The sequence below is a fragment of the Ailuropoda melanoleuca genome, chromosome 13 (genome assembly GCF_002007445.2).
Source record: "Ailuropoda melanoleuca isolate Jingjing chromosome 13, ASM200744v2, whole genome shotgun sequence".
Lineage (NCBI taxonomy): Eukaryota > Metazoa > Chordata > Mammalia > Carnivora > Ursidae > Ailuropoda > Ailuropoda melanoleuca.
In genome coordinates this window covers 12,617,517-12,643,293 of record NC_048230.1, presented here as the reverse complement: position 1 = coordinate 12,643,293, position 25,777 = coordinate 12,617,517, and the positions used below count along the sequence as shown (strand labels likewise).

General features: G+C 36.6%; 2 protein-coding genes across 7 annotated transcripts in view; both read left to right on the top strand.

The window, feature by feature from the left end:
• The window catches only part of MED13 (mediator complex subunit 13), a 97,654-nt gene extending 89,499 nt beyond the window's left edge, over positions 1 to 8,155 (top strand). The window contains exons 28-30 of the mRNA XM_002924346.4: positions 910 to 1,083; positions 3,718 to 3,818; positions 4,161 to 8,155. Coding sequence (XP_002924392.1) covers positions 910 to 1,083; positions 3,718 to 3,818; positions 4,161 to 4,293 — 408 coding nt within the window. The 3' untranslated portion in view covers positions 4,294 to 8,155. The remainder of the gene's footprint in view (positions 1 to 909; positions 1,084 to 3,717; positions 3,819 to 4,160) is intronic.
• A 2,314-nt stretch (positions 8,156 to 10,469) lies between these two features.
• Positions 10,470 to 25,777, top strand: part of INTS2 (integrator complex subunit 2) — a 49,253-nt gene continuing 33,945 nt past the window's right edge. Inside the window, exons 1-9 of one of the 6 annotated variants that reach the window (XM_019804979.2) lie at positions 10,470 to 10,568; positions 11,857 to 12,163; positions 12,786 to 12,924; positions 15,806 to 15,908; positions 16,803 to 16,916; positions 17,979 to 18,109; positions 18,369 to 18,542; positions 21,024 to 21,250; positions 22,929 to 23,054. In XM_019804979.2, the coding sequence (XP_019660538.1) occupies positions 10,559 to 10,568; positions 11,857 to 12,163; positions 12,786 to 12,924; positions 15,806 to 15,908; positions 16,803 to 16,916; positions 17,979 to 18,109; positions 18,369 to 18,542; positions 21,024 to 21,250; positions 22,929 to 23,054 (1,331 nt within the window). In that variant the 5' untranslated portion in view covers positions 10,470 to 10,558. The other 5 variants (XM_019804978.2, XM_034640507.1, XM_034640505.1 and 2 more) reach the window with 5 other exon arrangements.

Below are 25,777 nucleotides of genomic sequence, written 5' to 3'. Positions count from 1 at the left end.
GCTGGCTCAGTTGGTAAAGTATGCAACTCTTGATTTCAGGGTTTTAAGTTCGAGCCCCACGATGGGTGTAGAGATTACATAAAAATAAAAAACCCTGGGGAAAAAAAAGTGAGATTATTCAAAAAATATATATGAGTATAGAAAAGCACCAGTAATCTCATCACTTTAATAAAATCACTTTTACTTTGAGCAGATTACCTTCCTTTCACATGTATTTATATTGCAGCTTTCAATATGTATAAATGAGTGTAATCAGCTTTTTAACATCATTTTCCCATAATTTGTTATTCCCAAAATGTTGGACATTTAGCATTTTATTTTTTTCTGTTGTAGCTAATGTTGCAGCGAACATTTCCATACTTACCATTTTTCTTCTTTTTATTTCTTTAACATAAATAAAATACATGGACTAATCTAAAGGATATGAGCATCACTTAATAGTTGTCCCTTCCCATTGCCCTAATGCTTTCCAAAACACTAATAACTGCATTTTATAGTGTTAGATGAACAAAACTAAATGTAATTTACCTTTTGGATTGAGGCGTGGTGGTCAGGAATTAGTTGAGGAAGTAAGTTAGAACTTTCATTGAACATTTTGTATTTTTCAGTTGGTTGGAAAGGTTTATATACGTACATACACTGAACATGGGCTCGGCATAATAATACAAACTTGTTAGACAGCTGGTATATTAATTTCCCCATATAACTCTTAAAACTCATTCTTTTAATATTGTTTCTAATTATGATTTTCTTAATAAGTACATACCAATTAATTTTTTTCAGTATCCTTTAGTATTTTTTTAAATAGATGTCATAAGATCGTGAGACTGATTGCCATAAACCATTCTGTATATCTAGTGCCGAGGTATAGCAAATGAACTAACACACTTTTAATTTTCTCTATTTAAGGGTCAAGGTACTGATCGGCTACTTTCAACAGAATCTCATGATGAAGTAACTAATATTCTTCAGCAACCATTGGCCCTTGGTTACTTTGTATCAACTGCCAAAGCGGGTCCGTTACCTGACTGGTTCTGGTCAGCATGTCCTCAAGCACAATATCAGTGTCCCCTTTTTCTTAAGGTATTTCCATTTCTATGCCAGTTCCTAAATAATGCTAATTGATGGCTTAATTCCTAAGAAATGTAGAGAAGTGTCTAAGGTCTTATTAAATGCATTGTGAAATATGATAAGATCACAAAGAAGTTATCTAATTATGAAACAGCTCTACTTTTCAAATTGATACTAAGTTTGAACTTCTCATTAATCTTAAGTCATATTTCTGGGACCCTTGCTCTTATATTTGCAGCTGCACATACGGAACTTTAGAGCTGAATGAACCTTATATTACTTTTAATCTAACCTTTTCATTTTCTAGGTGAGCATATTAAAGTTGAGAAAAACTCTAATTTGTCCAAAGTTATAAATTGATAGTAGACCCAGGACTACAGTCTGGATCCTTTCATGATTATACAGTTATTCTTTGAATTACATCATACTGCTATTATGCCACAATATTTTGGGGATTAAAGGATTCATAATTTTTTAAGAAAATTTGATATTTAGGTCCATTTACTACCTCAAAATTTTTTTCTACCTTTGTGTAAATTGCTGTGTTAAAACTATTGAGTGGTTTTCAAGTGCTAAGATTCTCAGACCCATAGTAACTTATGTATCAAAACAAGTTCATTAGCAAGTGACATAACGAGGTTGAGCTATATTATAAAATCGTAAAATGAGATGTGAAAGCCCTGTCCAGAGTTTGTTACTGCTGCTGCTTTACTACTATTCCAAAATAGGAAATTCAGATCTGATTCACTTATTCTTAATGTACATGCACCAGAAGTTGACTGTTTTATTCTAGAAGTCATGCTAACCTCACTTCTTGCCAGTTGATTTTTTACTTACAGGGTTAACGTTGGAAACTATGCTTAGTTTTGGGGGGTTATATTTTAGTGGGTACCTGAACCAATAGGCTTGCCCTCTCTTAAGCCTGTTGGTATTAAATCTTGATAATCTTGGCCCCATCGAGTCAGTGACATTTGAGACTAAGCATTGAACTTCTGTAGCACATTCATAAAGAATACAACAGCTGTTGATCTGAATTGACTATTGATGCAATAATGTATTTAGGGAGTATCAGCCAAGGTAATAAAGTTTTATCATATGACTTTTCTTCCCCTTCCAATATATGTACAGTGGTCTGTACAGATCTCATTACAAGAACATATTCCCAAGTGTGTTTCTGCAAAATAGTAGCCCTTGGTGTTTCTACAAAACAAAGGGTTCTTTGGTCCTTTGGGAAATGTTGCACATGCTTTCTACCCCCTTTTGTTGTTATAATACATGTATGCACATTTAAAGTCTCTGAAAAACAGCAATAAATAACATTGTATACCTATTTCCCAAACTTACTTTAATACACAAAAGCGATTGTGTAACACCAATTAATAGTTCATGACCTTAGTGTTTCACGGAACATTTTTTTAGGAAACACCACTTTACAGAAAGTCCAAGGGACTATCCAGATTCTTTTCTACTCAATATTTATTTGCAGAGAGGATAGTGTAAAGTGGGCATTCACCCTCAGATACAGTGTAACAAGATTAGGACTTCTGGTCTGAATTACCAGGTAAGGCATAATTTACCATAATTTTGTTCACCTTTTGTTTTCATACATTCCATTTTATTTCTTACACCATAGGCAGTAAAACCACCTGATGTGTTTCTCTTTACTTGGAAAAATAATAGATTGTTACCTAGGCGATTAAAAAATCTTATCATAGAAATTAAATGGTAATTTCTGGTACTGACTATATTCATCTAATTTGTAGTGATCTGCCACATGAGACTTTTGCTTATAATTTTATAAATCAAGAGTTTATGGGCAGTTAAAAATATATATCTTTGGTTATATTCTTGAATATATAACACAAGAGTTTATATATATATTACAGTTGTAGAGGAGAGATCACCTAAATATAAAATAATACCTTTTGCAGTATACAGAAAGATCTAAGAATTTCTTCATCTCTCATAGTTTTTTTAACACTTTATATAATATTTTTGACTCATTTAGCAAAAAATGATTCACTTTAATTGAAATTCCTTTCTTCCACTCTTCATTGTCATACTGAAATGGGTGTGACAGTTGTCACCAAGCCTCCATTATGAAATTGCATGGGCAAAAGAAGGCATTATATGCACTCTACTAGAGTGCTTACAATTCCACCATAGGTAGCTTTGTTTAAAATTTATAGCTTTGTAAGCAGTATATTTGCATATGCTTACTCCTCTTCACTTTTCTTTGCTGGACCTACAGGTATGTGCATAGTTTAAAGTTCTATGTAACCTGTAGACAGACTGTTCAGGTTTATCCGCTTAGTGCTTCCGTAAGCATTTACACATCTAGGCCTGTTATACTCAGAAAATAGATGACTTTAAATGACTTTTAAAATAACTTTTAAATAATTTTTTAAGGATTATTATGTTGTCTCAAAAGCAATAGAGCTGATGAAAATAAAGTAAGATTGAATATAAATTATGCACTTAAAAATTAATTCTGTAATAAACTAGTTAAGAAGAACAAGCATCTTTATAGTGGTGCCCATTCATTACATAGGTCTAAAATGTATTTCATCAAGGAGGAGACCATGGGAAAATAAGGTAAAACCAGCAACTTTCCCTTTGGCTGACTGATGTCCTGTTTTTTTTTAGGCCTCTTTGCACCTCCACGTGCCTTCAGTGCAATCTGACGAGCTGCTTCACAGTAAACACTCCCACCCACTTGACTCAAATCAGACTTCAGATGTCCTCAGGTAGAACTCTTTTTACCATTAAAGGTTCTCCATTGCATCTTTGAAAGAATATAATGTTGATTCTTACGTAATTTTCTCATATTTGGCAATAATTTACAGTTGTGTCCTCTTGGATCTTTAGATGAAGTGCATCATTCAGAATGAATGCTTTTCTTTCTAGCATGTGTAGTCTACTTTTGAGGATACTTTTTATGAAAATTAGTTAATCTTTAATCTCCCCAAGGACTCTCTCTATTCCATACCTTCCACGTTTTTTAAAGTGGCTTTGAATCTTAAATGCCATAATTAGGAAATGCTTCAAAAATCTACAGTGAAAGTAAATACATGACTTATACTTTACAGGTTTGTTTTGGAACAGTACAATGCACTCTCCTGGCTAACCTGTGACCCTGCAATCCAGGACAGACGCTCATGTCTCCCAATTCATTTTGTGGTGCTGAATCAGTTATATAACTTTATCATGAATATGCTGTGATCTTCATTCGATGGAACTGTGCAAGAAAAGAACAAGGAAAAAAGATATTTCGCTGCAAGATTAAGTTACAGTTATCTTCTCAGTGAAAGTCATCTGTGATGGGGTCTAATTCTTATTACTTCAACAAATATTGTTTTGACTTGGGGGGAGGGGCTATAACCCTGCTATTTTTCATTGACTATACTGAACTCTTTAGGATGATGACTGATCATACAAAACGTATTATAACATTTTCGTAGCAAAATTAACCTTTTTTTTCCAGTCACAGTATTTGTGAAAAGTAATGAGCCATAGTACCCAGTCATGTTAAATGAATATTAAAAGCATGGAGAGGAAACATGAGGAACAATGAATTTCAACATATGGCTTCAGAACATCAAGATGTTCTTGTATTGGATTATAGTATCTAGTATTCAAAAATGCCTGCATCTCTTATTTATTGTAAGTTTTTAAATGTATAAATTGTCTTATATTTCTTAACCTCTTTTATAAAAATTTTCCTAGAAGGTTTATACTGCCTTCTTGCTTTAAAGCAATTGGTCTAAAATATATGTAATCGTCTTAATTAAAAAGTTGCAGTAGGGTTGCTTTTAGAGTATTATTTTTTTGTAAGGGGGTGGGTGGGACAGTAAATTTGTATTGTCTCGATGTACAGTTTAATGGGGATAGAGGGGGAATAATGTCCATACCATTGTGTGTGGAGGATTTACAGCTAAGCTGTAGTTGCAGAGTACATGTACAGTAATGAAGTTCACTGTGTTTATAAATTGAAAAGGTACCAGGTCTTACAGCATTTTATATTATCACACCTTTACAGAATAACTGATGGCAATATACAAGTGATATTGTTGGGTGGTTTAACTTAGAATAAAATGAGAATTCTTCAGTTATATTTTGTACTATGGTTTAGGGCTATGACTAATATTTCAGGCCATTTCCAGTGAAAGAAACTTAGTTTTACAAGAAAAACATTTGCTACTGAATGCTTAAACTAATTTTGGTGTTTAATGTTACATGCTTAAATGTTTTTTTTTTTTTCAGTTTTGACAGTGGCACATCTAGGCATGGGAATATTATTAATTATGAAAATTATCTTCAGGATCTGCTATAAGGTTGAAATTTAGCCCAGCTCTAGGCATTTTACAAATTATTTTAAGAACAGTCACTCTGATTGTTTGACTTTTTTTGTTTTTTAAATTAAAGATTGGGAATGTGTGTGAGAGTATGCATATGTATGGGTGTGTGTGTGCAATCAACTGTGGTGTAAATAGATTCTCAGTGAATTCTGGTATTCAGACTCTATTCCACTAGTTAAAGAACCATTTTCTAAACTTAACCTGTTTCCTTTTGCCTTTTTTATTTATTTAATTTTCTTGGTTTGGAGATGGCAGTCCCAAACACCAGAGTCTGTACTTTTCTGTAACACAGCTCAGATTAAGGCAGGGCATATGCCAAGGAGGTTCTCACCTCCCTAAAGAAGGGACTTGAATTTTAGGGACTTTAATTCACCCCTTCCTTCAATACAGCTTCCCCCCTTCTTGTTTGCACATGCCAAGAGAAATGCTTTTATGCAGGCTTTACCCCCTTAAAATGTTGTTTCTACAGTGCTGCTCACAAGAGAGTCCAAGTTAGCCTCCTACCTATGTTGCTGACTTGAATTCACAGTCACCAAGTCTACCTATCTTTCTTGGAAGCAGTCTAACAAAATTCCGAATTTGTACATTCACTAATTCTCCACAAAGGCAAAATCAGTTGTATTTACAAAACTGTAATTCGGTATGTTTTGTTTTGTTTTTACTGAAACTTGTTTTGTAAATACTATATGCTTAGCTTAAATATCACTTTCTTATGAACAATATAACTTCTTCAAATTGTGTATATTAAAACATTAGCAAGTCTTGTTTTTTCTATAAAGAACACAACTGGTGACAGGTTTTCAATCACTTCAAAATTACAATGCAATTCCAGTGGTCAGCATTTTTGAAATTAAAATTTAAAGATCATATCTCTGCATTCATTTTTAAATTATGCTAGCACACTACAGATTATGTTGGCATGTTTTGTTCTGTACTGAAAAAAAGCTTGTCTGAGATTTGAGGGAAAAGATGCTTATTTGGAATTTCTATAAAAAGTATCCTTTTTTATATACTTAGCTCAGTAGTGACTTTTAAAAATAAAAGCTATATTCTCAGTTGTTTAATATCACTAGCTTATAGTAACCACACCTCAGTTTGAAAATAGATTTTTAAAAAATTATTCCCTGACAGTTTCTTTTATATGGAGCCATAAGGAAGAAACCCAGTATACAATTCCTTTTTATCTGGGAATCAGGGAGTAGTTCCCAAATATACAGGATTTACTGATAAGATTTTTTTTTCTTCCCTTTATATATAAGTTCACACTTAAATAGAAAATTATTAAATAGCCATTAGAAAAGGTCAGAAGACTTATTTCAGAAAAAAAAAATTAAGCCTTTTATGCGGGATGATGGATCTGACTTACTAATGTACTGTCACAGACAAGTATGGGTAGTTTTTTTTGTTACTTTAAATGGTAAGCAAAATAATATATACTTTCTACCAGTTGATCACCAACACCTTGACTTCTTTGTTACAGTGCTAATGTCTGTTTTTTGTGCAGTTATCCATTACCAAGCAGGGTGGAAGTTCAGTATTTTGGCATTTAAAAAGATTAGTTATATAATGTCTGCTTCCAGCCAGTGAGAAACATCTAGCCATACTTTCTTATGCAAGCCATTCAGTTCAGGACTGTGAATTAACACTGTATGAATAAATTTCTGTACACCTTATTGTTTGGCCAGAAGGCCACCAAGTGTACTTATATGTAATCCTTAAATTTTAAAGTAGCTGTAATTTTTAAATCTTTCTAAACTTTTCTTAAACCACTAAAATTAAGCTCTTACTACTTAGTCAACTATCCTCAGCTGTATTCGTACTCAAATTGTCAGTATGGCACAGATTACTGTATTAAAATATTCTCCTTTCGTCTTCATATTTACCTTCTGAGGTAATTTTTTAACTTAATGTGTTACTACAAAGATTTGCAGATCTTTAATCAAGCACTATGTTAATACTGTAATATCAAAATACTATGTTGCATTATTTAAAATGTTCAAATTGAATACATTAAAAGGAAGTTTTTAAATGCTGTTGCATCATATAATTTGCTATTCATCCACTATGGCATCGCATATCAGTCTATTAACACATTTAATGTTGCATGAGTAATGTTTTGGTCTGGGTTTCCTCTTAAGATTTTAGTTTGTCTAAATTAAGGAAAAATGTTTTTGACGTACAATTTTTTTGGCCCTGCTCCCCCCCCCCCCAAAAAAGCTGGAAATCTTAACCTTCCGGTTTTTCTTGGTGTTTTAATGGGCCCAGAACTGTGGTTTAAATTTTCATATATGTTTTCTCTTTTGTGGAGTATTAATTAAAAAACTGGATTTGGGACCTAAAATACTCCTCAGGTTGATATATTCATGAAGTTTTAAAATAGCTTTAGTTTTCAAAGCAAACTGGATTTGTGGACCTTAAAGTTACTGAGTTTAAACTACAAATTGTAACGTCATTACTGGACATGTCAGCATCAACTCTCTCAAAATAGCTTGGTCACTTTATGAAGGGGCGTTTTAAAGTTGTTGTTTAGCAGTGACATTTAATATGGTCCAATTGCTTTTTTTTTTTTAATGTGACAAAAAAAAGAATAAGGAACAAACACTATTGCTGCCGAATGCCATAACACTGAGTTGTACAAATTGTGATTGAGGAAATGAAAAGGTTTATACTTTTTAAAAAAAAAAAAACAAAACTTCAAATGGAATAAATTATTCATGAAGCCTTCATTGTGGTGTCTCATTCTGTTAAAAATATTTCCATCTTAAACTTATGTAAAAATTATTTTTTTTCATCATAAGTGGAAAGGGGTAATCTAAAAATTGATGGATTTTTAATTTTTCCATCTGAAGTACTTTATTTAAATAATTTTAACTATATCAGTGATTAATATACAAGAAAACTGTATATGTAATTACATATTCCTTTTAGGCTGATCATTTTGGTATCAGTTTTCTAGTCTAAACAAGATACTTTCACATGTTTAAAGCTTAGTTCTATCCTATTTTTTTGATCACATAAATTTTTTTTTTTTTTTAAGATTTTATTTATGTGACAGCCAGCGAGAGAGGGAACACAAGCAGGGGGAGTGGGAGAGGAAGAAGCAGGCTCCTAGTGTAAGAGCCTGATGTGGGGCTCGATCCCGGAACGCCGGGATCATGCCCTGAGCCGAAGGCAGACGTTTAACGACTGCGCTACCCAGGTGCCCCCACATAAATGTTTTTGAATCATCATAAAGGGATTCAGATATGAACAATCCATTAAAAATATTTTGTGTAAGCAGCCATTTTAAATATTTTTGTACAAACTTAAGCTGAGTAAGGACAAACCCCAAAATTGTGTTCATTTTGAAATCGTTTCTGCTAGCAAAAATTTTAAACTAAGACTTTAAAAGGAGGTGTATGTTGTTGGAACTTGTACCTTATTAAGTTATTCTTTGTCTCACAGTTTATATTACCTGTGATTTTTTTTTTTCTTGGTAGCTTAAAATCCTTTATGGCTGCTGCTTGCTCTAAATACCAAAATTCTTACATGGTCTGTCTCCTGCCTTCTTTTCCACAAGCCTCAAAATGGGCTTTTTTCCTGTGTTTTTCTCCCAGTCTCCTAGGCATAGGAGTTCTTTGAATGCCCTAGGGTTATTTTTGCCTTAAGGCTTCCCTCACTTTCCACATACACCCTTGCCTCAGACCAGGTCCCCAGGTTACATTCCTTTATTGTAATATTCTATGTGGAGCCTTCATAGTGTTTTTCAGTTTGTATGAATAGTCTCCTACCAAACAACCCCATGAGGGCAGAAACAGGGTCTGTTTTGCTTACTATTGCATGTAGAATCCAATACATCTAGCACGTTAGTAAGGCACTGAAATATTTGAATAGATTTCTTGTGGTAAGTACATCAAACTACAGTACATGGTTGAAGTGTGAGTTTTGCAAATTTTTTTTTTTAAAGATTTATTTACTTGACAGAGAGACAGCCAGCAGGAGAGGGAACACAAGCAGGGCGAGTGGGAGAGGAAGCAGCAGGCTCCCAGCGGAGGAGCCTGATGTGGGGCTCAGAACGCCGGGATCACGCCCTGAGCGGAAGGCAGACGCTTAACGACTGTGCTACCCAGGCGCCCCTGCAAATAATTTAAATGAATTTGTACAATTCTAATTAGGACTATTTTCATATACGTAGAAATAGTTTAGGATTACTAGATTAGGATTCTTGTGCTTTTAAGTTTGCCACCTTCTAGCTGGTGACTAAAGACAAAACATTGAACCTCTTGAGGTCTCAATTTGTTCATTTGTTACATGAACTCAATAGTAAGCATACCTTCCTAATATTACCTTTGTGAACCTCAAAGGCTTACAAAAAACACTTAGAAATTTGTAAAATACAAATGTGAGGGATGATTAATATAATACCTATGTTCTCTAGAAGAGTCAAATCCAGAAACAATACGATTGGACAACTCTGTATGTTATGCTTTATGCTCATGACAAGTATAGCTACTATTACAATACCATTGACTGCAATTTCTGTGTTGTAAGGGAGTTAATTCCCTAACTAGAAGCCTGTACCTCCCGATCCTCCCACCCATTTTTCCCATCCCCTAACACTTGACCCTAAAGTACAGAACCCTGAAATTACGATGTTTAACTTCCGACCCTGAGAGTGTGAAGTCAAGAGCGGAAGAAAGCTCAGAAAATAATAATCTTTAAATTCATCTATCAATCCTAGGATTCTAGAACTTCGGTGCTTGGACGTCATAGGCAGAGATGGAGAGAAGAGTACAGTCTGATTCCATTAGTGTTCTTGTCAAGTAGTGGAAACAACTAACATTTCTTTTACATACGTTACTTCATTCAAGTGCCACAGAAATCCTGTGACGATGAAACTGTAGCTCGGAGGGTCTTAAGCACTTACTCGAAAAGGACACGGGTGGTAAGTACGCTTTGGAGAAAGCACTGGAAGCACCATTCTAAATCTCCGGGTCGAGGGTTGTGTAGTTAGGCTGGGCTACTGCGGGGAGGAAGGGGTGGGACCGCGCACGCGCACCGTTGCATTAACGCCGACGTCCCGGGTTTCTTTTCGCAGCAGGCCGTCCTCTCCGTGCAGTACGGTGGCCGACGGGAGCCAGACGCTGGGGATGAATGAAGGTGCTGGGTGCAGGTTGAAACAGCCCCCTCTGCTCTCCCCTCCCTTCAGTGCGGGTCTTTCCTTTGTGCTTGTGCGGTGTCCCCATACAGCGTATCGCACTGCCGACCCCATTGGTCCCGGCGTCTGGGTTTTTGGTGCCTGGGACGACTCAGGGCATAGCTAGGGTTGGCGAATGGGGATTTTCGCCTAGGCCCAACTTCGGATCGCGCTCTCGATTTCTACCGCGTCCCGCCTCTAGGGCGCGGAATCCGTGTTGGGTCCAGGGAGGTTGGAGGGCAAATCTTAAGGTATGAAGCTTCCGCCTCTCAGGCCTTAGCGCGTTACCCGGTCCACGTCGGTCACTGGTCGTACATTTCTCTGCGGGAGGAACTAGTTGGTTCTCGTTACGCTGAGGGCGAGACCTGTGAGCACACACAGGTCTTGGCGCCTCTGCTCCCTCAGCCCGCCCCTCTGTTAAAAGGCCAGCTCCTCTTGCTTAAAAACAGAGTAACGTTTCTGCCCACGACTTTGTTAACCCACGATTTTGCTAGTCTGTGGGTTTTAGAGGGCATGGCTTTGGCCACCTACTCCCTGCCTTTTTTTTTTTTTTTTGTCTTCTGATTACTAGTGAAGGCAGAGAAGTGGAATTCCCAAGTGGAATTGCCCAAGTGGAATTCCTCTTTCTCCTATAGCTAATTGCACCTCCACAGCTGTTTTTCTCCCCAAGCAACACAAGGGACATTAGGATAGTGTTGTGGCCTCCAGAACGTTGAATCTGTCATTGCTTTTGGCTACTGAGATTTAGCTTCCATTGACTCTTGGAGGGTGGGAAAGAGAAGCCTAACAGTTCTTTACATATGTTAAGTAGGCATAAAAAACTAAAGAGGTGTAGAAGAGGAACATTCTTAACTATACTGCTCATTTTTATTTGCATTGTGGTGCTCAGATGATTGATGTGGTGGAGAGTCTTGGACTGAGATTTAGCAGATGAGGGTTCAGCCTTGGATTTTGCCACTAGCTAGTCAGTCATCACTGTATGCCTGTTACTTAATCTCTCCGGGCTTCATATTTCTTCTTTGCAAAGTAAGTATTAGAACAGAAGATTCCAAGGGCTGGAGGAGATATTAATGTACTCTTTTCTTTCTCATTGTTTAGGTGAGAGTAAAAACACAGGGAGCCTTTAATTGTGCCAGAAACATAGCCAGCATAGGAGCCTATTAAAGATAGACCACGTTTCTCGGGGTATGTTTAAAAAGAGGGACGTTCATACATGTAGGAGTTATACCTACTTTTTTTTTTTATCATTAGGATCAACAGTGATAATGGCTGAGTGTACAAGTCTTCAGTTTGTCAGCCCTTTTGCTTTTGAGGCAATGCAGAAGGTGGATGTTGTTCGGTTGGCGTCTTTAAGTGATCCGGAATTAAGACTTCTCTTACCCTGCTTGGTGCGGATGGCGCTCTGTGCTCCAGCTGACCAGAGCCAAAGCTGGGCTCAGGATAAAAAACTGATCCTTCGTCTTCTGTCTGGAGTGGAAGCTGTCAACTCCATTGTTGCATTGTTGTCTGTGGACTTTCATGCTTTAGAACAGGATGCCAGCAAAGAACAGCAGCTTAGGTAATGTTGTATTATATGTAGTATGTGGATTGGGATTTACTGAGATTTGCCAAAGAAGAGGGAATCACATATTTCTTTGGGGCTTTTAGGAGTTTTTATTGAATGCACTCTCCCAGAAAAAATTGAGACTCTAAACTTTGGAGAACATTTACCTAGTTCTTTTCTATTTATAGTTAAAATTCTAGGATCTTTTGAATTCTGTATTCTAAAATGTGTAGAGAGAAGTTTGACTACATATGCTGTTGTATTCACGCTAAACTGATTATATCGCTCAGTGCGAGGTGGGTAGGGTAAGTTCCCCTAGAATAGAAGTATTTATTGGAATCACCCAGAAGGCTTTTTGAGCTTACATTGATTTCCCAAAATTCTGGGCAGTTGTTTGGTTCTTCCCTACCCATTGTGAATCCAATAGCGAGCGGTTGTTGTTCATCGAAGTAGGTGTTAACTATTAGGTGGAGTCTTTATATAGGTTGTGAATCCCTGAAATAGGCAAACTCGTATTTCAGAAGTATTACATTCATGAAATGTATGAAAAGAATTCATACATTCTTCTGTAGTTTATTTCAACAAAAGATAATTTTATGTTATTTCTCTGTCAGTGTTCTCATGGTTGTTGTTTTAGGCATAAACTTGGAGGAGGCAGTGGAGAGAGCATCCTCGTATCACAGCTTCAGCATGGATTGACGTTAGAATTTGAACACAGTGATTCGCCTCGTCGATTGCGTCTTGTGCTAAGTGAACTGTTGGCAATTATGAACAAGGTACATTGATTTTAATCACATATTAGAATATGCATGATTTGATGTTTACACATAGAAGGTAGAAGCAGAGTGGACGCTTGGATGGCTCGGTCGGTTAAGCACTTGCCTTTGGCTCAGGTCATGATCCCAGCACCCTGGAATCGAATCCCACATCTGGCTCCCTGCTCAGCAGGGAGCCTGGTTCCCCCTCTGCCTGCCACTCCCTCTGCTTGTCCTCTCTCTCTCTCTAACAAATAAATAACATCTTAAAAAAAAAAAAAAAGAAATAGAAACAGGCTGGAAGGCAGGCAAGTTGCATCCTCTTTTTTTTTTTTTTTTAAAGATTTTATTTATTTATTTGACAGAGATAGAGAGCCAGCGAGAGAGGGAACACAAGCAGGGGGAGGTGGGAGAGGAAGAAGCAGGCTCATAGGGGAAGAGCCTGATGTGGGCTCGATCACGTAACGCCGGGATCACGCCCTGAGCTGAAGGCAGACGCTTAACCGCTGTGCCACCCAGGCGCCCCAAGTTGCATCCTCTTTTACACATATTTCTGTTTTGAAAGTGTTTTCCTTTGAAAGTGTATTTCCTTTGAAAATATCCTTAAACGATATTAAATGCCTATCTTTCTTTCTCTACTGTTTTCTCTCATTTATACCTATTCTGCATTTTCTACTGTAGAGATTGTTTTCTGTATGGACTCCATACAATGGCTTCTTGGTATCTAGAAGGGTACGTAGCTCAAGACTTTTACAAATTACCAAATTTGATAATATCTTTATAGGATATGATTTTCCTCATAAAATATTATAAAACATAACTGAAAAATGTATGTGATTCCTGTAGACACTGAATGAGCATTCATTATCTCGCGTAACAGTGAGTAGGGACTATCAAAGGTGAATTGGATGTAGGATCATTGCCTTGCCTTACTCACTAGATGACTGAATTGCTCATATACACTAATGAAAGCTATTCAACCTTGCATGTCAGCAAAATGATAGATTACTTAGTTCATGGACTTTTGGGTAATTATGATTACTTGAAACTCTGAATTTGAATTTGTGCATGTCAGGGGCTTACTATAAAAAGAATTAAGCTGGATCTTCATATTAAGATGGCTTACCTATTAAGCCCAGAGTTTCAGAGGCAAAAGTTATTTACTGTTAGAATTTCAAGGTCCGTTATTTTATAATAAAGTTTAGTTTTATAAACTGTGGACCAAACAACTCTAAATTCTGTTTCCAAAGAAAATGTGGTGGTTGGGGGGTGCAGTTAGTCAGTTTTAGATAGTCTTTAAGATATGTTAGAAATCTTTATTTTTTTAATTTTTATTTTTAAAAATTTGTTTTTTTAATTCTGGTATATATGTTACAGATCTTTTAAAAAAATATTTTTGTATTACAAACAATTATTTCTTTCTACTCTTTTCTACTGTACCGATAGTCTTAATTGTAATCAATATTTTTCCTATACCTTTTTTTAAATATCTAGCTTGATGGATCTAGTAAAATAAGTGACCTTTCTCTGGGAGGTTTCCAATATTTCAGTTCAGAACTCTTCAGCAAATGGGAACTGTGATGAAACTACTATAGGAAATTTTTAAAAAAGTTAGTAGGTGCTTCTGTTGATCTGCATTTTTATTTTAATTTTATTTATTTATTAAGATTTTATTTATTTATTCGACACAGAGAGAGCACAGCAGGGGGAGCAGCAAGCAGAGGGAGAGGGAGAAGCAGGCTTGCCAAGCAGGGAGCCCCATGTGGGGCTCGATCCCAGGACCGAAGGCAGATGCTTAATGACTGAGCCACCCAGGCACCCCTGCGTTTTAATTTTTTGTTTCTCCTATAGTTCATTTGCAATTGAATATAATTTTTTTTTTTTTAAGATTTTATTTATTTACTCAACAGAGATAGAGACAGCCAGCAAGAGAGGGAACACAAGCAGGGGGAGTGGGAGAGGAAGAAGCAGGCTCATAGCAGAGGAGCCTGATGTGGGGCTCGATCCCATAACGCCGGGATCACGCCCTGAGCTGAAGGCAAACGCTTAACCGCTGTGCCACCCAGGCGCCCCTGCAATTGAATATAATTTATATTTGTTATACTGCTTTTCAGTTTACCATTTCTTGCCTTTTTTGAGCTATAACTTCAAAAAAAATTTTTTTTAAAGATTTTATTCTTTATTTCACAGAGAGAAAGAGTGCGAGCACAAACAGGGGGAGTGGCAGAAGGACAGGGAGAAGCAGTCTCCCTGCTGAGCAGAGAGAGCCCAACTCGGGTCTTGATCCCAGGACCCTGGGATCACGACCTGAGCCAAAGGCAAACACCTAACCGACTGAGCCACCCAGGCGTCCTTTTAAAAATTTTTTATTTTATTTTATTGTTTTAAGATTTTATTTATTTATTTGTCAGAGAGAGAGAGAGCACAGGCAGGGAGAGCAGCAGACAGAGGGAGAGGGAGGAGCTGACTCCCCGCTGAGCGGGGAGCCGGATGCGGTGCTTGATCCCAGGATCCTGGGATCATGACCTGAGCTGAAGGCAGATGCTTCGCTGACTGAGCCACCTGGGCATCCCGAGCTATCACTTGTAGGTAGCATTCCTGACTCATTTGTGTTTGGCTTTTCTTATCTTTAATTCCAGATGTCTCAAATATTAATATAGAAATAAATTATTGAGACTCATATTGCCATGTCTGAATAATAATTAATGTGACTGTGATTAAAGCAGCTCAGATTTATCAAATACTGCATATTCTGCTGCAGTATATTAGTGACATATTTAGGAACATGGTCTGTAAGCTCAATAAATAATTATAAAAATCGTAAGGGATTTAGTACATTATCTGAAATTAATAGAGTTTATCATTTCTTTTTTTTTCTCTTTTTCTTTTTTTCTTTTTTAAGGTGTCTGAGTCCAGTGGAGAATTTTTTTTTAAGTCATCTGAGCTATTTGAGAGTCCAGTGTATTTGGAGGAAGCTGCAGATGTACTTTGTATTTTACAAGCAGGTACTGTAATGACTGCTAAGATACCTTACGTTCATAGTTTCTTGTTAAATGGTACTGTGGAACTTCTTAATTTGGAAATTGTGTTATTTTTTATAAGTATTTTATATATTTTATAAAATTGCACATTAAAATGTTAAGACAAAAATGGCTAGTAGTAGGACAATGATTAAGTAAATTATATTATTTCCATAGCATGGCGTGTTATATGGCTTTTAACAGTGTATTTGAAGGAATTTTAATACATTTTTGGAAAATGGTCATAATCTGTAAATGAAAAGAGCAAAGGGTAAAATGATAAGTAGAATATAATCCCAATTTTGTTTAAAGTTAAGACAATACCTGTGGGGGGGATTGAAATATTTCAAATTAGTAGCATTGAACAATTGGATTAGAAACATAGAGGACATAAAAATGCAAAGATTTTCATGAAAATCTCTCTTGCCCAGTACTGTCCAGTGTCCCAGTGTCAGTGAGACATGTTGTGCTTACCAATGCAGTAGCCACTAGCCACATGTGGTTACGGATTACTTGAAATGTGGCTAGCGGGACTGAACTATTTTTCATTTTATTTAATTTGAATTAATTTATTAATTTATTTTTTAAAAGATTCTGTTTTTACGTTATCTCTACACCCAGGGTGGGGCTCGAATTTGAATTTACAACCCCTAGACCAGGAGTTGCATGTGCTACTGACTGCGCCAGCCAGGTGCCCCATTTAATTTAAATAGCCACATGTGGCTGGTGGCTATCCTACTGGAGAATTCACCTCTAGAGTATGAAAAGAAAGTACCTTAATTGCTTTTAAATGACATCTGTGAAATGTCAGAAAATGCTTATGTATAATTCAATGAAATATCACTCCTTAGTAGTAACATTGATTTCGGTTTCTTGTAGAGCTCCCTTCCCTGCTTCCAATAGTGGATGTAGCTGAAGCCTTGCTACATGTTAGAAATGGTGCTTGGTTCTTATGTCTGTTGGTGGCCAATGTTCCTGATAGTTTTAATGAAGGTAAACATTATTTTAAAAGAGATTTGCTTGGGCAGATACAGGACCTGCTTTTTGAGCCAAGAAGAAATATTTATGTGCTTTCATTTGAGATTTTATCTTTGGAAAATTCATTAGTTAGTATTCATTGTAGAAATATTGAGTTGAGAAGATTTCAAAATTTGTTTTGAGATTACAAATTTAAGTACAGTGAGTATGCAACAAAATTTTTTTGTCACTAGACACCAGTGCTATAATAGGACAGTAAAAAATACGAAAGAACTAGAAGCTATAATCCTATGCTCATGGAGCAAAGGGAAGAAGACATATATCTGTGAAACAGCCAGAGTGCAGTACAAGATAACATGTAGTCAGAAATAGCAGCAATCAAACCCTTTGTGTTTTAGCCTTATTGCTGTCAGTTTGCAGAAAAGTTGAAATTGAGAAAAATCAACTGAAATTTTCACCTCTATTTCAAACTACTACTGATTGAAGATTGTTGTTTGGGTCTGTGTGATATAAAAATAAAAACATTTTTGAGCAAGATTGTGAATTGGGAGCCAAAGAGGAAAAAGCACTGGATGTGGCATTTGTAATTTCTAGTTTTGTCACTCATTTTGTGTGTAATCATTAAGGTACTTATCGTCTATAAAATGGGATATTAATAATAACATTTCCCTTACATTTCTGAGAGATTTATTGAATATCACAAGATATGTAAAAGTCCTTTGTAAAAACTGTGCTATTGCTGATTTTCTCATGATATATATTGAGCTCCTGTGTTTATAGTTTTCATCAAATTTGAAAAAATTTCCTCAAATATATTTTTGTCTTCCATTTTCTTTTTCTTTGAGACGTAATTATATTTGACTACTTGATATTGCCCCACAGGTCACCGTTCATTTTTTAAGTCTCTTTCCATTCTGTGCTTTATTTTGACCAGTTTCTATTGCTGTGCTTTCACGTTCCCTGATCATTTTCTTCTGTAGTGTCTATTCCACATAAATGATTAATTAAAAGGCTGAAGAAATTGTTTCTAACATCTTACTTGAAAGCTTAAAGTAATAGTGGCTGTTAAATGTTCAGTTTGCAGGGGTCTGATTAAAAATGGAGAACGACAAGACGAAGAAAGTCTTGGAGGAAGGCGCAGAACAGATGCCCTACGCTTCTTGTGTAAAATGAATCCTTCTCAGGCTCTCAAAGTTCGAGGGATGGTGGTAGGAGATCTTTATTATTTTTATAAGACAAAAGCCTTTGTATTATGATCAGGAACTTTCCCAAGGTGGTTTTAGAGTCCTGTAGAGATTTGGAATTATAATTATATACTGAATGTATTGTTACCTTCCCCTCTGGGTTTTTATGTTTTGGGATATGTCTACTTCTAAACTTTAGAAGCTTTAAAACATCTAAACAGTGAAGTGTCCTGGCCCTTTTCCTTATGATACTCAGTTCAGTTTGTTTTCTTTGCTGTGTTAGGTGGAGGAATGTCACTTGCCAGGGCTTGGAGTGGCTTTGACGTTGGATCATACTAAAAATGAAGCTAGTGAAGATGGAGTGAGTGACTTGGTTTGTTTTGTTAGTGGTTTGCTTCTTGGAACAAATGCGAAAGTCCGGACTTGGTTTGGAACTTTTATTCGAAATGGACAGCAGGTGAGGGTTTAAAGATCTTACAGGCTAAGAATCAGTATATTTTGGCAACTAGTCAAAGAGGAAGAAACACTTTTAGAATGATGTCATTAGACCAGTGGCTCTCAACACTTTTTGTCTCAGGCACTCCTGACATTTTAAATCATGGAGGGTACTAGAGAGCTTTTGTTTATGTGCTTTTATCTGTTTTTTTTTTTTAAACATTTTTATGTATTTATTTGTCAGAGAGAGCACAAGCAGGGGGAGCAGCAGGCAGAGGGAGAAGCAGCCTCCCCACTGAGGAAGGAGCCCAATGTGGGACTCGATCCCAGGACCCTGGGATCATGACCTGAGCCAAAGGCAGATGCTTAACCGACTGAGCTACCCAGGCGTCCCATGCTTTTATCTGTTGATATTTACAATATTACAGATGAAAACTGAAAACTTTAAAATATTTACTTAATTCATTTATTATTATTTTTTTTATTTTTAAAGACTTTATGTATTGAGAGAGAGTGGATGAGAAGGATCCAGGAGGGAGAGGCAGAGGGAGAGGGAAAAGCAGACTGTGTGCTGAGCAGGGAGCCTGATGTGGGGCTCTACCCCAGGACTCCAGCCGGGATCATGCCCTGAGCCGAAAGCAGACACTTAACTGACTGAACTACCCAGGCGCCCCTACTTAATTCATTTAAAAATAACAATAATAACCGTATTAAATATGAACATATTTTTAATGAAAAATAACCATATTTTCTAAAAATTTAGTGAGGAGAATAGTATTGTTTTACATTTTTGCAAATCTCTTTAATGTCTGGCTTAATAGAACCTTTAGAAAACTACATTGTACGCTTGTGAGAAAATTAGAGTAGAAACGGCCAATCATGTTTAAGGAAATGTTTTTGACCTCTGGACCCTCGAAAGGAGTTTTGGGAATCTCTAGGGTTCTGGGTTAGATTCATCATCAAAATAAGTTATTATAGTCTGTAATTTTAATATATATTTCTTATTGTGGTAAAATATATATGGCATGAAATTTACCATTTTGATCCTTTTTAAGTGTACAGTTCAGGGGCATTCACAATATTTTGCAGCCATCATCACTGTTCATTTTCAGAACTTTTTCATCATCTCAAACAGAAACTCTGTACCTATTAAACAATACCCCATTCCTCCTTCCTTCCAGCCCCTGGTAAATTTTTTCTACTTTCTATGAATTTGTTCTAGGTACCTCAGATAAGTGGAATCACACAGTATTTCTCTTTTTGAGTGTGGCTTGTTTTAGTTATCATAATGTTTTCAAAGTCCATGCATGTTGTAGCATATATCAGAATTTCTTTCGTTTTCTAGGTTAATATTCCACTGCATGTCTATACCACATATTATTTGTTTATTCATCTATTGATGAATATATGTTATATTTTTCAACAGTTTTTAAGTTAAAAATATTTTACTTTTTCAAAGAACATTTCATGGTAACTCTGTGCAGACTGATTTTTATTTTGTTTAAGTCAGTGAATTAGACAGTTATGCCTGGTCTTCTAGTCTATTGTTTATGCTACTGGCTCACCATACTTTTCTATATCCAAATTCTACTTTATTTCCAGCCCATTTGAGGACTAATTTTTTTTTCTTTCTTTCTTTTTTTTTCTGGAGAACTAATTTTAAGCTTTGCTTCTTAAGGGAAGTGAATATTTATTGTATACTTTCTATATATCAGGCACTGTGTTAAGCATTTTGGTATGTTCATCTTGTTTGTAATTGTCCTTTGTGTGCAGTAAATTTCTCTTTATTTGAACATAATGTTATTAAAGCAGGTTTATCATATTTTACTTAGAAACATTCTAAAAATAATGAATATTTACCTAGTTTTTCACAGTTTAGAACTGCTTTCATATGTGTTATCTTTGCTCATTCATCTATTTAAAAGATATTGAGTGCTTGCTATATGTCAGGCACAGTGGTAGGCCCTGCCTAGTAATAGATACTAAAACATTACCCTTGCCTGAAGAACTGTGAGGGTGATAGACTTGTAAATTCCTAATTACAACAGCCTTGGGAGTTAAATATTATTAATAAAATATTCACTTCTTTGTCATTAAGGAAAGCGGGGTTCAGAGAAGTAAGCATAAATAATCAATGGCAAAGCTATCATTTAAACCCAAGATGTTCTGTCTCCAAAATCTGAGCACTTTCTACTATCTCACAGATGACTCCTTTAGTTGTTATGTATTTGAAAGTACCATTTAAGTGATACTTTACAGTTCAAATTGTCATTAATTTAGTGTTTTCTGTACAGCCAATCCAGATTAAGGTGAGTAGAGTATTCTCCAAAGGAATCAGTGAATTTTGAATTTGCTCATTTGGTTAAAATGAGATTCTGCAGTTCTGACAGCCTCTTCAAATGGGTCAATTTTAAATGTTTAATGGGGGAGTTTCATTTGAGCATCCTTTTGACTTAGTAAGTGCTCCGTGCTTCCTTCCTTTTGTGGTCCATATTTTTTACAGAGAAAAAGAGAGACCAGTAGTTCTGTCCTTTGGCAAATGAGAAGGCAGCTTCTTCTGGAGTTGATGGGCATTCTTCCCACAGTAAGAAGTACCCGCATTGTGGAAGAAGCTGATGTGGAGATGGAGCCCAATGTGTCTGTGTATTCGGGGCTGAAAGAAGAGCATGTTGTGAAAGCCAGTGCACTCTTACGTCTGTACTGTGCTTTGATGGGGATCGCTGGACTCAAGTATTCAATAATTTGATATTTTACCTTTTTATCATTTTACTTTCTTGTTTCTAATCCCAAGAAAGTGAGCTAAAGCCCTTTTATTCTGAGGGTTTGGGTTTCCTGTTGGGCTTAGGTAGTGGGCTGGCCTATATCAAGAATGAATTCCTAAGGCAAGAACGTTCCCAGGTGAGATGTATCCTATTTTTGTCAGATTATAAATAGAATTATGTGAATATGGGAGGGGCCAGAGCAGTTTAAGAAAACCTGTGACTACCACAGCTCACATGACGGTAGTGAATGATCTGTGAGTGATACTTTACTGAGCCCATGCAACTAGTTGAAGTAAATCTGTCCTTTTTCCTTTCACAACTGAGATCACAGATTATTTAAAATCGGTATGTTGTGGTTATTAAGCACAAGGTTTCTTATGTAGTCACTGCACTACATCCTTTTGAATAATGTCCTCCATCGTTATACATACAGTCCTCACTTTGCATGTCTCTGATAAGAATGAATTTCACTAACCTCGGCTTAGCGTTGGCTTAAATAACATTGCTCCCTCAACAACTACCATTATCAGTTACCATGATACATTGACCATATAATTGTATGAAGTACAAACTTTGCCGAGATGTCTTCAAGCCACGAGTCACTCTGTAAACAGCAGATCCACCTTATTTCTTTTAAAGTTGTTGGCAGCTGATCACTGCCAATCTTTTACTCAGTCGGTGAACAGACAGGAAAGTTCAGAGTTGTACTCTTGCCTTGTCTCAGTGATAAACCCATGTGTCATTTGACAAAAATAAATGAAAGAAGGAATTGGCCAAGAAAGCTGAATGTGTAGCAAAGAAACAAAAAGTGGTGACACCGGAAGTGGTATTTGAACCAAAGAAAAATGGAATAGCTGATCACTACCATGTGGACGCTGCTGCCATTTGAGAAACCCTAGATATGTAGCCGAAGAACTTAGTGAAGGTGCCCTTGTCAGCATGACTGAGGAAAGTCATTGTGGAAAAAAGGAGGAAGTCCCAGAGGAGGTGATGCTGGCAAAAATTTACAAGTTAAAGGAACTCTCAGATCTTTCCTGACTGAACATGCACAGGATAAAATGTTGGTGTCAGATCCGAACTTAGAAAGGGAGATGACAGTTCATCAAGGCTTAAGAAAAAGGTTCACTCCACATTATAAGATATACAATGAGAAGGCGTCAGGGGCTTTTCAAACTATTCTTGACAAATTTTTTTTACAAAGAAAACACTCTAATTCCCAATGTTTGTAATATTTTCAGTTATAGAGCACTATATAAATATTTGCTATTTTTTTCACTTCCCTGTGCATTATGACTGACAGAAGGTCTCTAATGTTTTGGCAAATTTTAAAGGTCTTGAACAGTTAACTTTCCCCATTGATTATTATGATCACAGTGCATAGTTTCAGCTTGTGTGGTTATTTTTATGGTCCCACACTACTGTGCCAAGTGAGGATTGTATGTATTTGTGTCTGAGGAAAATCACTGGTTGTAAGCTCACCAGTTCTGCTCTGAATGACTTAAGATAGTAAAGATTTTATAAATAGGAAGGTATCATTATAAAGCTCAGAATTTATATCTGAAAAGTTAAACTCTTGGGAAGTCCCTTTTTCTTCCTTCCTCTCTCAACTAAGAAAAGTAAAGCCTAATAATATATCCCTTTTTTAGACCAACTGAGGAAGAGGCTGAGCAATTACTGCAGTTGATGACAAGCCGTCCGCCTGCTACACCAGCTGGCGTTCGCTTCGTTTCGCTCTCCTTTTGTATGCTGCTGGCCTTCTCTACACTTGTCAGGTATCTTCCTATAAAGGTTGCTCTGTTTTCTGAAGGTCTGCTTTTGTTTATTTATTGAAATGCACATACAGCATTAACTGGGAGCTTACTAGAGAAAGTGGTCTAGGAATGGACAGTGGTATTGTCTTTTAGTAAATGGTGTCAGTAGCATCTACTGTTTGCCAGTTGAAGGAGTCATGCTAGTTCTTCCAGATTTGGTGAGGCAAAGAGCAGTCCCTATTCCCTTCCGCCCTGTTATCCCTTCCCTCCAGGCAACTTCTTTCAGCTTTCTTCAGTTTCTTTTGGTTTTTACTTCCGTATCTTTAAATAACATGTTTGTATTTGCTGTGTTTTTGATTTTTCAATTTTAGGAGTAGTTGTTGATTTCCTACAATGAAAGATGAGGAATTAGTTCTCTCTTTCTTGTCCCCCCCCCCCCACCACCAGCGCATTTACATATCCTTCCCCTCTTCCCATTGTCCCAGTACAGATATATTACAAGTTTGCTTTGAAAAATATATGGCTGTTCATATTGTCTCTATTGGGAGCTCCGCCACATAGTAGATGATAACTTTTCTTCTGCAAAACTTGTTTTTTGCCTTAATAATTATACCGTGCTTTGTTTTTAATTTGCTCTTTGTTCTGTGTACTTACGTTACTGTAATTACGTTAAGCTCTGCCGATCTGAACCTCCTCTCGAGATCTTCAGACTCCTTATTCTGTCAGTTTCATTTTCTTAAGAAAGTCTCTCCTGATTCTCTGAACCGGTTACCTCTGCATCTGTCACACAGCTCTCATCCTGGAATTGCTCTTCGCTATTTTTTCAGGACTTGCTTCACTCCTCCTTTGTTGGATCTCAGGCTTCCTGCATCTCATATCTCCTTTTCTTCTTTTTAAAGATTTTAGTATTTATTTATTTATGAAAATTTTATTTATTTGCAAGAGAGAGAGAGAACGCGTGATCGCAGGGGGAGGAGCAGAGGGAGAGGGAGAAGCAGGCTCCCTGCGGAGCAGGGAACCCAGCTCAGGGCTCGATCCCAGGACCCCAGGATCATGACCTGAGCTGAAGGCAGATGATTAAGCGACTGAGCCACCCAGGTGCCCCAGGATTTTATTTTTAAAAGTAATCTGTACACCCAACGTGGGGCTTGAACCTACAATCCCAAGATCAAGAGTTGCATGCTCTACTGACTGAGTCCGCCAGGCACCCCAACATATTTCGTTTTTTTTGGTTGCCTTCTCATTTTGCTTCTTTAGCATGTGTACGTGGAAGGTCAATTATTTTGAGACTGGGTACTTCTGAAAATGTCTTTATTCTACTTGGGCACTTGATTGACAGTTTCATAGGGCTTAGAATTGGAAGTTGGAAATAATTTCCTTTAAGAATTTTGGAAGTCTTGCTGCATTGTCTTCTGACTTCAGTGTTGCTATTGAGAAGTCTGATGACATTCTGATTCTTGATTTTTTGTGTAGTCTGTTTTTTTTTTGTTGTTGTTGTTTTTTAATATGGAGATATGTAGGATTAGATTTTGTCCCTAGGGTTTTGAAATTTTTGGATGATATGCTTGCTTTTATCTATTATCCTAGGTATTCAGTAAAACCTTTCAACCTAGGAGCTCATGTCCTTCAGTTCTAGGAGATTTTCTTAAACTAATTTGTTAGTAATGTTCCATGTGGGTTTTTTTCCTGTCCAAAACCTTCTCTTATTTGGATATTGGACTTTCTGAAATGATTATCTTGTTTTCTTATCCTTTCCTGTTTTCCTTATCTTTGTCTTGTTCTACTTTTAAAAACACCACTTAGTTCAGAGACCTTTTACATACCATCAAATTTGCTCATTTTAAAGTTTACAATTCAGTAGTTTTAAGTATATTTACAAAGTTGTACAACCATTACCAACAATTTAATTTTAGAACATTTTTATTACTCCAAAAGCATATTGCTCATTCCACCTTCAAGGATTTGTTTTCAACTTCTAATCCACTATCATTTTTGATATCTACGCGTTCTTTTTTTTCTGGTTATTTGTTCTCTACGGTAGCTGTTGCTGCATGGTGGCATGATTTCTCTGATGTTAATCGTAATGATTGTAGAGGTTTTATTAATACTGTTGCTTTTCTCTAAGTTTTTTTTTTTTCCTGCTTTTTTTGGTCTCTATTTTTCAAGTTAGAAACTTTTTTTCAGGGCTTTGATCATTTTTGATTGTTTATATTTAAGAGTAGGAGGGGCGCCTGGGTGGCTCAGTCAGTTGAGTGTCTGGCTCTTGATTTCGGCTCAGGTCATGTTGTGAGATTGAGCTCCACATTAGGCTCCAGGTTCAATGGGGAGTCTGCTCGAGATTCTTTCCCTCTGCCCTTTCCCCCACTCGTGTGTGCGTGCTCTCTCTCTCTCTCTCAAATAAATAAGTAAACAAATCTAAAAAAAAAAAAAAGAAGTAGAATAAGAGACTAAAAAGCAGATTGAATTTTTTAATGCATAGGTGGCTCTTTGGGGAACTCTTGGGCTTATCGGATTCATAGAAGAGATTTTTGTCTTGCCTGGAGAGTGAAGACCTGACAAGAAACCCAAAAGCAAAGTTAAAAAGTAAGGGTTAAGGGTGAGGAGATCTAAACCTTCAGTATAATCCTTCACTTAATTCTATTTTTAGAATGGTGTCCCAGATATTCCTGGTTAATCCTTAGTTCACAGACACCCTCTTTCACCATCTCCAGAGGACAAATTTCCAGTCTTCTCTCTGCTGGGGG